The sequence below is a fragment of the Aquarana catesbeiana genome, linkage group LG06 (genome assembly GCF_042186555.1).
Source record: "Aquarana catesbeiana isolate 2022-GZ linkage group LG06, ASM4218655v1, whole genome shotgun sequence".
NCBI classification, from domain to species: Eukaryota; Metazoa; Chordata; class Amphibia; order Anura; family Ranidae; genus Aquarana; species Aquarana catesbeiana.
In genome coordinates this window covers 229471327-229486342 of record NC_133329.1, presented here as the reverse complement: position 1 = coordinate 229486342, position 15016 = coordinate 229471327, and the positions used below count along the sequence as shown (strand labels likewise).

The 15016-nt window shown below is 46.2% G+C and overlaps 1 protein-coding gene across 6 annotated transcripts in view; it reads left to right on the top strand.

Annotated features, from left to right (window-relative positions):
- The window catches only part of KATNIP (katanin interacting protein), a 310890-nt gene that overhangs the window by 116548 nt on the left and 179326 nt on the right, over nucleotides 1-15016 (top strand). For all 6 annotated transcript variants that reach the window (XM_073633024.1, XM_073633020.1, XM_073633023.1 and 3 more), the window contains one exon: nucleotides 8761-8965. In XM_073633024.1, coding sequence (XP_073489125.1) covers nucleotides 8761-8965 — 205 coding nt within the window. The remainder of the gene's footprint in view (nucleotides 1-8760; nucleotides 8966-15016) is intronic.

Sequence of the window (15016 nt, the reverse complement as noted above, 5' to 3'; positions counted from 1 at the left end):
ACATGAAATTAGTGCTTACCTAGTTAAATCACGTACAACTCTAATTTCTTGAGCATTCTGTCTCCCAGTTTACCTTTTGGTTTGTTTTAGCTGGTATGAAGTAAAATATGAGCAGTGCTAAATGTAAACCGGACTCTTTGTTACCAGGATTAAACTGATTATAGCAATTAATCTTCAAGTATAAATAGCTAGTCTATATGTAGTCCGTACTGTAGATAAAGTCTATGAGGCTGTAGGTACATAGGTTCATTGCGCACACCAACATGCCGGGAAGCTCAAGAGGAATTTCAGACAAAAGATACATTTTTCATGCTACTGCTTAGGCACAGTTAGCAAACGTAAGTTTTCCCTATAGGGTGGCAAACCTTTTGCTTTTTGAGTTCAGATCCACATTCAGTGATGGCATACTAATGCATACACATTTATTCTAGACACAAGGAGGAGAAAGAGCAGCGCCAATCTAAGTGTAGCAGTAAACATAAAACCGGTTTAGTTCAAAGTAATAGAAAGTGGGGATATCGGGCACATCAATAAAAGTCAGCCAAAGGGCTGCAAAGATCCAGGGCGGCATCAAGGAGGCTTGATGTCATCGTATCTAGCGGCGCTGGTGGTTTCTGGTGTCCCGGGCTTGATGGGGGAGGTGCAGGAGGAAGCCGCCAGCAGGAAGTCTCTGATGGGAGGAGGCTGAGTTTGAAAGAATGGTCAAACATTTCCATAGACACACTCCTAAACCAAGGCAAACCACACTCATTGATCTTCAAATGCTGGGACCCACACAAGGCTCTGCGCTATGTTAATTTTTGGCAGTTCCGCCTATATGCGGTCCTTGTGAGCAATTTTCTCCTCACCATTTGGATAATGCTTACCAATCAGCCACTTTTCCCTTTCCATCGGGTCCTGGGAAACAAACCACCATTCCCCGCTTACTGACGTGGGTGGCTCATCCATGGTTACTGATGTGAGGGGGTGCATGCCTATGGGTCATTTTGCCATTTCTGCTCGCTAAGCAACCATACGCTACGATTGTACCCTGTCTGTATTCTCCCCGATGAAGGAATCAACCCTTTATCTCCAAAACATGTTGGTGAACCTTTATTTATTTTGGGTCCATATTCGCATGGGACCGACCTAGGGTTCCCTGCTCAGTTCAGTTCAGAGTACTGTATATGGTTTTCTGTTATCTGTATGGTCATTTTTTATTGACCATTGTACAAACTGACTACCGTTTTTTAACCTTTTGTAATAAAATTTGATATGTTTTACTCTGGTTAACCTTTAATTACTGCCTTTAAAGTCCCATTGGGGTTCTCTCTTTTCTATACCCTTTACAGCTATAGCAGCTTCAACTCTTCTGGGAAGGCTGTCCACAAGGTTTAGGAATGCGTCTATGGAAATGTTTGACCTTTCTTTAAGAAGCGCAGTTGTGAGGTCAGGCACTGATGTGGATGAGAAGCCCTAGGTCACAGTCTCAGCTTTAATTCATCCCAAAGGTGTTCTAAAGGGGCCAGTCAAGTTCCTCCACCCCAAACTTGCTCATCCCTCACCATAATCCCCCCCACACCAGATGGTTTGGACCAGTGCACAAATCAGGCCCATAAAGACATGGATGAGCAAGTTTTGGGTGGAGGAACTTGACTGGCCTGCAGAGTCCTGCCCTCAACCCCCTTTGGGATGAATTAAAGCGGAGACTGCAAACCAGGCCTTTTTGTCCAATATCAGTGTCAAACATTCCCATAGACACACTCCTAAACCTTGTGGACAGCCTTCCCAGAAGAGTTGAAACTGTTATAGCTGCAAAGGCTGGGCCAACTCAATATTGAACCCTACGGACTAAGACTGGGATGCCATTAAAGTTCATGTGCGTGTAAAGGCAGGCGTCCCCATATTTTTGGTAATACACTGTATTTCTGGATATTTTTTTTTTTTTTTTACTAGTGGTGGTTGGCGATCGGCGACTTTTCTTTCTCGAACATCACGGGACACAGAGCCACAGTAATTACTGATGGGTTATATAGGTATCACTGGTGATTGGACACTGGCACACCCTATCAGGAAGTTCAACCCCCTATATAATCCCTCCCCCTTGCAGGGATACCTCAGTTTTTACGCCAGTGTCTTAGGTGATGGACGTGTAAAGATGTCCTGTGCTGAGCTCCAAAGGGAATATCCTAAGATCCTATACTGGGGCAAGCCAGGCGAACCGGATCCATTCAAAGTGTCTTTTCATGGCCGAATTGAATGGTACCCGGGCCTCGTGTCCGAAGAAACGAGGTTTTACCCGTAATGCTTCTCTTTTTAGAGAGCTGGACCCCGCAGATCAGAAAATGGCTTTAAACTTCCTAATTTCTGGCGAGGTGCTTTACGGTCCCAGAACTGTTGGATCCCCCTACTGATGGGGGCCCCAGTCTCTGACGGTTTTTTCAAACGGAGCCCACCGTGAGAGGTGAAGATTGGGTCTGTGTAAACAGCACCCTGCGGCTGGATAAGGTAAGAGGAGATTCCACAGAATTTTTGAGTTCTAGTGGCTTTTCTCCTTTAAGGTAAATGCATGCTATGCCTATTGTGACCACCGGGGGCTGCCAAGAGCACAATCCTACACATGCTAACTCTGTCTCAGGTGTTGTAATCGCTGTTTATGTCCCAGCGTCTCAAGCAGGCTGCAAACAGGTAAGGTGGAAAGGGGGATTTCTCATGTTTGAATGTTCCCCCCCAGGCTAGAGAGGGGCCACAGGGGTCTAGAAAGTGGTTATACCACCCGGGCTCTGCGGCCTAATGGCCACCATCTCTCAAGATAGCCGTTCAGGCAGATCTTGTTACCAGCCTCCCTCCCTCCCCCCCCCATCCCCAGCCTTTCTCCGGAAGCATGACAGGAGAGTCGGCAGCGCGGGAAGCGCTCATTTTTTTCAAAACTCAAGGGGGGGAGGCGGTAGAGGAGGGGGCGGGACGTCAGCACAGGTGCTTAGACTCCCACTCAGGCCAGCTGCAGGCTATTAGAGGCACTCTGTACAGGTGCACACAGCCTTCTGAGAGACACAGAGCTGACGGTCGCATGTAAGGTGGGACACAGGCATTCTCCTAGGCAGCATTTACTGAAGTAACACCAGACTGAGCATTGGGTAGCAAGGCTTTTAGCCAGACTACATCGCTCAGCGGGCAGTGTTCATTTGTATACCTCACACCTTGTTGCTTTGCACTATGGGTAGAAGAGGTTCAAGCACCCCAGGAACCAGAGACACTAGGGGATCTCGTTCAGGTTCTGAGGGCCCCCTGTCGGCAGCATCCTCCCCCCATAAAGATGGGCCAGGGACGGCTAGCCAGGGAGAGCCATCGGGGTCAGGGGCTACACCTGCTTCTGGCACTTCAGCCCCTGTATATATTACACAAGAGGTTTTTTCCTCAACCATTAATGGTCTAGAGGAAAGATTAATGGCCGTGATTACGTCTTCACTCAGTGGAAGAAAACGCACTAGGCTTTCCTCTGTTCCCCAAGACCCTCAGACAGAGGAGCTCTGGGATAAAGGAGATGAATCCCTTTCAGAGGATCGGGATGGGATGGATGATTCCTCTTCGGAGGATTCAGGTGGAGAGGGACCCTCTGCGACTTCCCAAGAGGAGAAAGTCTTAGTGCAGATCCTCACTGAATTGGTCCGCTCCACATTTAAGTTGCCCATACCTGAAACTGCTAAAGAATCCTCTTCTGCTTTGGGGTCACTGAAACCTTTCCAAGCAGCACATGCTTTTCCTGTTCGTACTTTACTTGAAAAGCTTATTTATTCTGAGTGGGATCACCCAGACAAACGTTTTTTTCCGCCGAGAAAGTTTTCAACACTTTATCCGATGGAAGAAAAGTTTATTAAAATGTGGGGAATACCGGCTATTGATGCCGCCATTTCCTCCGTAAATAATAGCCTGACTTGTCCTGTAGACAATGCTCAGATGCTCAGGGATCCTGTAGATAAAAGGATGGAATCCCTATTGAAGGATGTTTTCTCCTTAGCAGGATCAGTGGCCCAACCTGCAGTAGCAGCGATTGGAGTCTGTCAATACTTAAGAGACCATGTTAAGCAGGTCATCAAAGTATTACCTGAACAGCAGGCCCAGGGGTTTGCTAACCTTCCAGCGGCCTTATGCTTTGTGGTTGACGCCATTAGAGATTCTATCGTGCAAACCTCCCGTCTTTCACTGGGGTTGGTGCATATACGTAGAATCCTATGGTTGAAAAATTGGTCAGCCGAAGCACCATATAAGAAGCTACTGGCTGGGTTTCCATTTCGTGGTGCAAGGTTGTTTGGAGAGGACTTGGATAACTATATCAAGAGAGTCTCTTGTGGGAAAAGCACTCTCTTACCTGTCAAGAAGAAGAGTAAGCGTCCCTCTTTCAAACGGACTCTTTCCCCAGCGCCAGGGGCTTCAGCCTCCAGGCAGTCTCGACGGCCGCCTCCATCGGGGTCCAGAGACAAGAGTCAACCCCAGGGACAAAAGAAGTCCTGGGGAAAGAAGCCTACTAGGCAAAACACTAAGACCTCTGCATGAGGGGGCGCCCCCGCTCACTCGAGTGGGGGGGAAGACTGCGACAGTTCTCAGAGCTCTGGCAGGAGGACTTCCAGGACAGATGGGTAATCTCCACGGTAACCTTAGGGTACAAGCTGGAGTTTCAGGAATTCCCCTCTCCTCGGTTCCTCAGATCAAATGTTCCCAGAGACCCAGAGAAGAAGCAGTCGCTCCTTCTAGCGTTAGAGCGACTTTTGTCGCAGGAGGTCATTATGATAGTTCCCGCAAAGGACCAGGGATTGGGCTTCTATTCCAACCTTTTTACGGTCCAAAAGCCAAATGGGGATGTCAGGCCCATTCTGGACTTAAGGGATCTGAACGGATTCCTAAGGATTCAATCCTTCCGCATGGAATCAATTCGAACAGTAGTTCCCACCCTGCAGGGAGGAGAATTTCTGGCATCAATAGACATCAGAGATGCATATCTGCATGTGCCCATTTTTCCTGCTCATCAGAAGTTTCTGCGCTTCGAGGTAGGAGGGCGCCATTTCCAGTTTGTGGCTCTGCCTTTCGGGATAGCCACTGCACCTCGAGTGTTCACAAAGATCTTGGCTCCTCCTCTGGCCAGATTAAGGGCTCAGGGTATAGCTGTCATAGCATACCTAGACGACCTGCTCTTGATAGACCGGTCGGTAGCCTCTTTGAAGGGAAACTTGAGGACCACGGTCAGGTATCTAGAACACCTGGGTTGGATCCTCAACTTAGAAAAGTCTTTCCTAAAACCAGTAAGAAGACTGGAGTATTTAGGTCTGATTATAGATACAAGCCAGGAGAAAATATTTCTACCCCAGGCAAAGATCACTGCTTTGAGAGAGCTGATTCTGACAGTAAGGACCAAGAAGGGTCCCTCAGTCCACCTTTGTATGAGGCTACTAGGGAAGATGGTGTCTTCATTCGAAGCAGTTCCCTATGCTCAGTTTCACTCAAGAATGCTGCAACACAGTATTCTGTCGACCTGGAACAAGAAGGTTCAGGCATTAGACTTTCCGATGCATCTGTCGCATGCGGTGCGTCAGAGCCTCAATTGGTGGCTCATACCCGAAAACCTGCAGAAGGGGAAATCCTTTCTACCGGTTACCTGGACGGTGGTAACAACAGATGCCAGTCTGTCAGGTTGGGGAGCAGTCCTGGAACAGGCTGCGGTCCAAGGGGTATGGTCCAAGACAGAGAGGACCTTACCCATCAACATTCTGGAGATCCGGGCGATACATCTAGCTCTAAAAGCCTGGACTATCAGGCTACAGGGGTGCCCGGTCAGGATCCAGTCCGACAATGCCACAGCAGTGGCTTATGTCAATCATCAGGGAGGCACCCGGAGCCGAGCTGCTCAAAAAGAGGTGAACCAGATCTTAGTCTGGGCAGAGATGCATGTGCCATACATATCGGCAGTTTTCATCCCGGGAATAGAAAATTGGCAGGCGGACTATCTAAGTCGCCAGCAGTTACTTCCAGGGGAATGGTCTCTGCATCCCGACGTCTTTTGGGCCATATGCCAAAGATGGGGGGTTCCAGATGTAGATCTCTTTGCATCCCGATTCAACAAAAAGATAGACAGATTTGTGGCAAGGACAAGAGATCCTCTTGCATGCGGGACAGATGCGTTGGTGATTCCGTGGCATCGGTTCTCACTGATTTACGCATTCCCGCCTATTCTGCTACTACCACGACTCCTTCGCAGGATCAGGCAGGAAAGGAAGTCGGTACTTCTGGTGGCCCCCGCTTGGCCCAGAAGTACGCCCAGACCTGTTTTCTCAAGGTCCAGTGTTCCATCCTGCCTTACAAACGCTAAATTTGACGGTTTGGCTATTGAGACCCACGTTCTGAAGAGTCGTGGGCTCTCAGGTCCTGTCATATCTACCTTGATTAATGCAAGGAAGCCAGCTTCCAGGATGATTTATCATAGAGTCTGGAAGGCTTATATAACCTGGTGTGAATCCAGAGGTTGGCATCCCAGGAAATATGTCATAGGTAGAATCCTTGATTTTCTACAGATGGGATTAGAGATGAAGCTGGCCTTGAGTACCATCAAGGGCCAGGTTTCTGCTTTATCAGTATTATTTCAGCGGCCACTTGCTTCGCATTCTTTGGTCCGAAACTTTATGCAGGGGGTGATGCGTCTTAATCCTCCGGTTAAAGCGCCCCTAAACCCCTGGGACTTGAATTTGGTCCTGGCTGTGTTACAGAAACAGCCTTTTGAACCAATAAGTCAGATTCCTTTGGTCTTGTTGACAAGGAAATTCATTTTTCTGGTGGCCATCTCTTCTGCTAGAAGAGTATCAGAATTAGCAGCTCTTTCCTGTAAGGAGCCTTATTTGATTATACACAAGGATAGAGTGGTACTACGCCCTCATCCTAGTTTTTTACCGAAGGTGGTTTCTGATTTTCATTTAAACCAAGACATTGTTCTACCTTCTTTTTTTCCAGATCCCTGTTCTCCGGAAGAGAGATCTCTACATTCGTTGGATGTAGTAAGAGCAGTTAAGGCCTATCTAGGGGCAACTACTCAGATCCGCAAGACGGATGTTTTGTTTGTGCTGCCAGAGGGTCCCAATAGAGGACAGGCAGCGTCAAAAGCTACCATTTCTAAATGGATTCGACAGTTGATCATTCAAGCTTACGGTTTGAAACAGAAGATTCCTCCGTTTCAGATCAGGGCACATTCCACAAGGGCTATTGGTGCTTCTTGGGCAGTGCATCACCGGGCCTCTATGGCTCAAATCTGCAAGGCCGCAACCTGGTCTTCAGTTCATACATTCACCAGATTCTATCAGGTGGATGTGAGAAGGCATGAGGATATCGCCTTTGGGCGTAGTGTGCTGCAGGCAGCGGTACAGGGTCCTCAGGTCTGATTGCACCCTACTTGGTCGTGGTTCCCCCCCTCAGGTAGCATTGCTCTGGGACATCCCATCAGTAATTACTGTGGCTCTGTGTCCCGTGATGTTCGAGAAAGAAAATAGGATTTTTTAAAACAGCTTACCTGTAAAATCCTTTTCTTTCGAAGGACATCACGGGACACAGAGGTCCCGCCCCTCTTCTAATACACTATATTGCTTGGCTACAAAACTGAGGTTTCCCTGCAAGGGGGAGGGATTATATAGGGGGTTGAACTTCCTGATAGGGTGTGCCAGTGTCCAATCACCAGTGATACCTATATAACCCATCAGTAATTACTGTGGCTCTGTGTCCCGTGATGTCCTTCGAAAGAAAAGGATTTTACAGGTAAGCTGTTTTAAAAAATCCTATTATTGTGGGACTGCGATATTGCAGTGGACTATCGGACACTAACTGACACTTTGTGGGAACCAGCGACACTAATACAGTTGGTCATTGCTAAAAATATGCACTGTCACTGTACTAATGACACTGTCTGGGAAGGGGTTAAACATCTAGGGTGATCAAAGGGTTAACTGTGTGCCTAGCCAGTGTTTTGTGTACACAGTGTGCTGCTTTTACTAGGGGAAGAGATCAATTCTAGTCCCTGTTTTGCTTTGCAGAGACACAGGATCGGTCGTCGTCCCCCCGTCCCCCCCCCCCCCCCCCCGTCAGAACTGAGATATGCCTTGTTTTACTGAAGATCAGCAGTTGCTGGAGGAAATAAGAGTCCCTGGGACCCTCAGATCGGCTTCTGCTGTGAATTATCACAGCAGAAGGGGCCTGTCGGCAGCATGTGCACGCCCCCTGCAGGCAGAAGTGCAGAATCGTGTATATATTCGTGATCATGTGCGCAGCTGCCGCCCTGTAGCAGTAAAAGTGCTATAGGGTGGTCAGCAGGTGGTTAATGGGTTGTACATATCCTGAGCAGAGAGCTTGAAGTTGCCTGCAGCATACCACAGGAGGGGCGGATACAAGACCAGTCACCATGCGCCAGGAGAGATCAACAGTTACCAGTTGTATTACAATAAGCTTCTGCACAAAGACAATATTTCACACTGGATTACTGCACACATCACAAGAAATACACAAAACACACCAAGAATCAAGGAAGAATACACACACCTTTTGTATTTAGACAATGTTTGCTTATCCCAGAGTTCATCTTTAAAGCTGTTTGTTTAATACACACTTTTTGTTACAGAATGCATACAAAAATGGTGATGAATATGAATAGCAGGTTTAAATCTGCTTACCTTTCCAGATCTCACAGCACACCTTACTTTAGAATCTTGGTACTGGAACTGATGTCTAGCAATGAAAAACTTGTTTTTTCAGGCTTTAAGGGAAATCTTGGAGCAGAGTTTGTGCTTTAAGCATGGCAACAGTGACAGCTCAGCTGATGAATATGACAACACTGAAGAAGTCCTTGAAGATGGAACACATGCACTTTCCAGAAGTTTAACTGAATTAAGGCCGGCATCTTTAGCTGTCAGCCAACAAAGACAGCCACCAGGAAACTTAGTTGTGCTTGAACTTAAAGGTAAGACTACATTTAGATTTACAAATGTATTTAATGGGGATGACAAATATGGGTAAAGTTCAAGAGCTAAAAATACCTATTAGCTCCTGTGAGTCCTAAAGTAGAACTCTAAGATTTTATACTAGTTTTGGCTATAGTAGGAAAGCTTTAGTATAGGCTGTATGTTAAAGGATTGTATTGCTGTCTTTTTTTTTTTTTATGGCCTTGTGACAGCTATTAGCAGGACAGAGGGTGGCGAGAAATTTAACATAATAGTAATGTAATAGTAATTCCCTATAGGGAATTCCAGTAGACAAGTTAAGCATCACTCCCCATCCAGCACCCAGGCTCTAAAAGAGGTCGTTCTGGAAGAATGGAAAAAGATAGATGTTGCAATATGTCACCAACTTGTTCATTCCATGTCTAGAAGATTTGGTGAGGTCCTTACAAATCAGGGAGGTCATACAAAATACTAGTTGAGTTAGTAGTTTTTTTGTGGGATGTATTTATTTTTGCATCAACTAATTTGAGCAAAACTGAAGATTTTGTAATCTAAGTTATATTATTACTAACATGTAACTAACCCTGATCACCTGACTTCTTTCTATTAAATAGCTTCTCCCAGCATTAATAGCAGCAAATCTGATTGGCTGAGAAAAGTATGTTTATCCATAGCTTGGATGTACTGTAGCTTATCATACTAATGTCAAAGGCAACAATGCCACCTACTGACAAAGAAGGGAGAAGCCACAACTGAATAGGATTAAGAACAGAAGTCATTTGACCATTAAATGCTACAAGTTAGCCAGGCTGGCTACCACCCAGCATAACTAAATTTACTCAACTACCTCTCCAAGTCCCTGCCATCTCGGCTACATTAGCAGCTTGGTAGTTTATGCTATTTTACCAAAGTGTGTCCCTTTCTATTCCAGTACAGGATTTACCTCTGCAGGTATACAAATTTCTAATCCCATTCTTTTCTACCTCATGTTGGTTAGACAAGGGTTACACTACTCTAGCATCCCTGTAGAATTACAAAGAAAGACCGTTTTTCAATTGCTTCAGGTCAAGCATCTCCAACGCACATTTCCAGGTCTGGGAATATTATCACAAGACCTCTGTAATGAAGGGTGGAATTTCTTGGTTCTTTTCCCACTTACAACCCCCCAGGCAGTTAATTCCCCTTCTGTGTTGAAGTGGGAAGAGGACCTGGATCAAACATTTACTGAGAGCGCTTGGTGTTGTGCCTTTATTTGGTGACACATTGTGTTTTCTGTTGGGAAAACACTTTAAAAATAGCCTACAGGTGGTATTTTACCCCTTGTAGGATATTGACAATGTATCCTTACATAACATCAGAATGCTGGCATATATGCAGACACAAAGGTAACTTAATTCCTGTTCTGTGTCATTTAAATGCATTACCAGTTTTTGGAGATCGGTTTTTGTATTGATATCGTCTATCAAGGGCATTATCGCTCCCCCTAGTCCACATCTAGCTACGTTGAGTATCTCGACCGACCAATTTCCTAAACAATTTCGTACAATAGTTATGCATATTTTAATAGCAGCTTGGCAATAATTAGTAACTGGAAACACACATCAGCGCCTAATGTATCAAAAGTCGTATCTAGAGTTCATTTACAATGCACCTATGAATATTTTTTCACCCTCTCTGGAGACAGGGGTGCGTATTTCAGAAAATAATGGGATGCTTGGCTAAACACGTTTAATCTCAGGAATATACCTTAATTAAAGTGTCCTTGGCTACCTTTGACTTTACCTTTTATGTGGTCCTTAGCGCCGACGGGCTGCATATTTCTGTGAATTGCTGCCTATGCACTTGAGCTGAGAGCGTGCGTGGGCTCCCAGCACAGTTACCATCGACTACCTGAAAGCTGGCGATCGGGAATTTTTGGACCACGTGACAGCGAATCACATCGGTCACATGATCTTAAGCCGCACCCCGCCTCCCAGCATCCTAAATCTCTTAAAGGGCCGGGAGGTGCTGGTGCTAAGAGGTTAAGGATAAGAGTAGTTTTGATAGTAGTTTTTACATTGTGCTATCTCTTCTCCCTTTTTCTTTTACTTCTATATAGCATGTGACTGGCTGTATTACTTTGATTATGCTGACGTGTATTTGATATGCCATGTTATCTGTGGATTGTCTTTCAAAAACAGAATTTGATACTCCATATTCTGTATATTATCATTTTCAAGCTGCAAATTTGCATTAAAGTGGAGGCCCACCCACCCAATTAAAAGCCAGCAGCTGCACATACTGCTAATAATAGGACACTTACCTGTCCTGGAGTCCAGCGATGTCGGTACTGCAGCTGATGCTTTCATTAGCTGTCGGGTGCTGCCGCCTCCATTGCGAGTAAGGGAACCTGGCAGTGAAGCCTTACAGCTTCACGCCGGGAACCCTACTGCGCATGCGGGAGGTTCCGCTCCTCTCTCCTACTGGCCCGGCAGCTGGGGAAGGAGGAGGGGGGAGGAGGGAGCTCGGCGGTGACATCAATACCCACGGCTAAGGCTCCCGAAAGTGGGAACAGGATACTTGTGAAAGACAGGTATCCTGTCCCCCCTCCCCCTCGAAAGGTGCCAAATGTGGCATCGGAGGGGGGCAGGAGTACAACGAGCAGAAGTTCCATTTTTGGGTGGAACTCCGCTTTAAGTCAGTAACATATTATTGAAAATGTAATAAAAATGTATTGAAGTAAAGAGGAATTGCAGTCTGCTCACATAATTTGTAATAAAAATATCTTTGCTATCCTGAAGCTTCACTCCAACCAGTTGCATATTATTTTATATATACTGCGATTCTGTACTTGCCAAATATGCTGCAGAAATCTCCCTCCACCAGGGGCGGCGCCAGGTGGGTGCTTGGGTGTGCTAAAGCATCCACAAACATTCTTTAAGCACCCTCATAGCATCCCCAAAAATTACACATCTGAATTACAAATATAATGTCACACAGTTTTTTAAAGAATATTTTACCTGCATGCCCTGTGTGACAAAAAAGATCTGGGAACTCTTTTATTTAGAGGAGGGATATCGCAGCTCAGCCACATAAGCCGCTGACCTTCAGTGAGTCCCGCCAGGGGCTGGGTTAGTGCACTCATATCAGTGGCGGAGTGATCCCTTCCCAGACCCAGTGCTATGCAGAGGCGCTGGGTTTTAAAAGCACTGGGACATGTGGAGCCTCTGCACTTACCGGTCGCTCTATGGAGGATGGAGAAGCTTGCAGCTCAGGCCCAGCCCAGCTCAGCTTAGCTGTGGAGGAAGGAATTTGTCTGTCTCTCTCTCATCTGCATATCACCACCAGGCAGACAGGAGCTGTGTGTGCTTCTATGGAGCTGCTGTGGGCTGAGCCAGGATTAGGACAAGAGGAGAGTTTCCTGTTCCAGCCCCAGAGGAGGAAGGATTACTTCTGAAAATGCAGGTAGGCTGCACCCACCCCCTCACCATCACGTGCCTGGCCCTGATTCTTATTATGGAGCTGCTGTCTGCTGAGGGTGGAGGGACAGTGACTCCAGTCCTTTTCAGTGGAGGAAGGATAAGAATTGTGACTCCAGTCCTCCTCTATGGTTGTGGCAGGCACTGATCTGGATAAGAGGAATCCTGTGATCTGGGCACACTAAGGCCCCATGTACACTGCTGCTGCTAAACGGACTTTCAGAGGCAGTTGGACACTTTTCAACTGCCCCTGAACTCATTCAATGTTTTCTTCTGTGTACGTGTACACGGGTTTGTTTACTGTCATTTTTAGGCAGTTGCGTTTACAGGCCTTTTTTTTTAAGGCAAAAAAATGAGTTCAGACGCCAAAGTTTCCGACTTTTCAGACGCTAAACGCGGTAACCCGCGCTTAGCAATGTTTTGTTTATAGGCGTTTTTCGGTTTTGGCCATTTAAAAAAAAAAAAAAAAATTTTCTTAGAAACACGGCAAAACGCGGCATGTAAACACGGCAAAACGGACGTTTAAAACATGGGTTACTATCTGTCAAGTTAAATCATTCAGGAGAGGTTGTAAAAACGTCCCATGTACATGAAGCCAGGGGTTATTCTCCTGTTATGGACACACTAAGAGGGCACTTTTCTGCTCTGGGCACACTAAGGGGGCACTCTTCTGCTCTGGACACACTAAGGGGTTTTTCTCCTGCTCTGGGCACACTAAGGCATATTCTCCTGCTCTGGGCACACTAAGGGGGTACTCATCAGCTCTGGGCACACTGAGGGGGCACACTGCTGCTCTGGGCTCTCTGAGGGGGCACACTGCTGCTCTGGGCTCTCTGAGGAGGCACACTCCTGCTCTGGGCTCTCTGAGAGGGCACTCCTAATTTGTGGACTCTAAGGGGTCACTGCTGCTCTGGGCATTGTAAAAGGTCACTCTTGCTCTGGACACTCTCTCATGGTTCACTCCTGCTCTGGTCTCTCTGGGGCATTCTCCTGCTCTAGGTACCCTCAGGGGGGAGGCTGGTCTATATGGGCATTGATCTGAGGGGACACTCCTGCTCTGGGAACTCTGAGAGGGCATTCCTAATTAGGTCACTCTAAGGAGTCACTGCTGATTTGGGCATGCCTAATCTTGGCAAATTTAAGGGGGAGGCTTGGTTTTTAGGGGCACTGATCTAAGAGGTCACTCCTGCTCTAGGCACTCTAAGGGGTCACGCCTAATCTGGGTACTCTAAAGGGGAACTACTAATTTTGGCACTTTAAGGGGAAGCCTGGTCTATATGGGCACTGATCAAAAGGGGTCACTCCTGCTGTGTGAACTCTGAGGGGACACTCCTGTGTTGGGCACTTTTAGTGGGCATTCTCTAGCTCTGGGCACTCTGAAGGGACACTTTTTCGGCTCTGGGCACTCTGAGGGGCCCCTCTCCTGCTCTGGACACACTGAGGGGGGCACTTTTACTCTGGGCATTCTAAGGAGAAACTCTGATCTATATGGGCAGTGTGATCTAAAGGGTCACTTCTGCTCTGGGCTCTCCTAATCTGGGCACTCTAAGGGGTCAATCCTGATCTTACCACTCTTAAGGGGTCACTCCTAATCTGGGCAATCTAAAGGGTCATTCCTGATTCCCCCCAGTTATTTTCTGCTCACTGACCCCCCTCTCCCACTGTATGCATTGCACAGTGGGCACACTGACCACTATTCTGGTTGGTGACCACACACACACAGTGCTGACCTCTTCCATGTATATTCTCTGTTGTATATTTCACAATGAAGGGGGCCCACTGACTGCTATGATCCTGGAGGTTAATTATTGTACAGTGCTGGGGTTGTGTATTTCTGGTAGTTAATAATGTACATTCCTGGGGCTTATTACTGTGCTGTGGTTTATTATTGTGCCATGCTGGGATATAATTGTTCTGCCATGCTAAGGGGCTAATTATTGTGCAATGATGGAGGTTTATTATTGTGCCATGCTTGCTGTTCATTATTGTGCCATGCTGGTAATTAATTGTTCCATGCTAAGGGGTTAATTTGTGTGCCACGCTTGTGGTTTAATATTGTGCCATGCTTTGTGGTTCATTAAATCAACATAAAATACTGCGCTGTGGGCACATAAATTAAATAAAAAAATAAAAAGGAAAAAAGCAGCCACTGAAAGTGAGATACACACATAAGATAAATAGAAAAAATGTAGCAGTGCTAAATGAAAACCAAAATAAAACCTGTAAACGGATATACAATATTAACCAATGTCGGTAAATAAAATACCATCCCAAAAAATTTGTGAATATAGGAGGTAAGAGTCCAAGATGTAAATCCAAAAAGAAATTAATCAATTAAAGGAATAGATATAAAATGTCTATGATATGAGGTAGAACTCTTCCACTGTGAATTCAGTATAAATCCTTAAACGAGTGAACATACAAGATTAATAACTGTGACAATAACCCGGTCAGGGCCTTTATCCCAGATTGGAAACCAGTGCCTCCGGTCTGGGTCTTTGTCCCAGGGTAGAAAATGATACCTCAAAATGATCCAAAGGATATACCCAGCCAAACAGTACGAATCCCCCGGTCAGGAAGGTTCTGGCAAAATGGGCAGATATAACCCAAAAG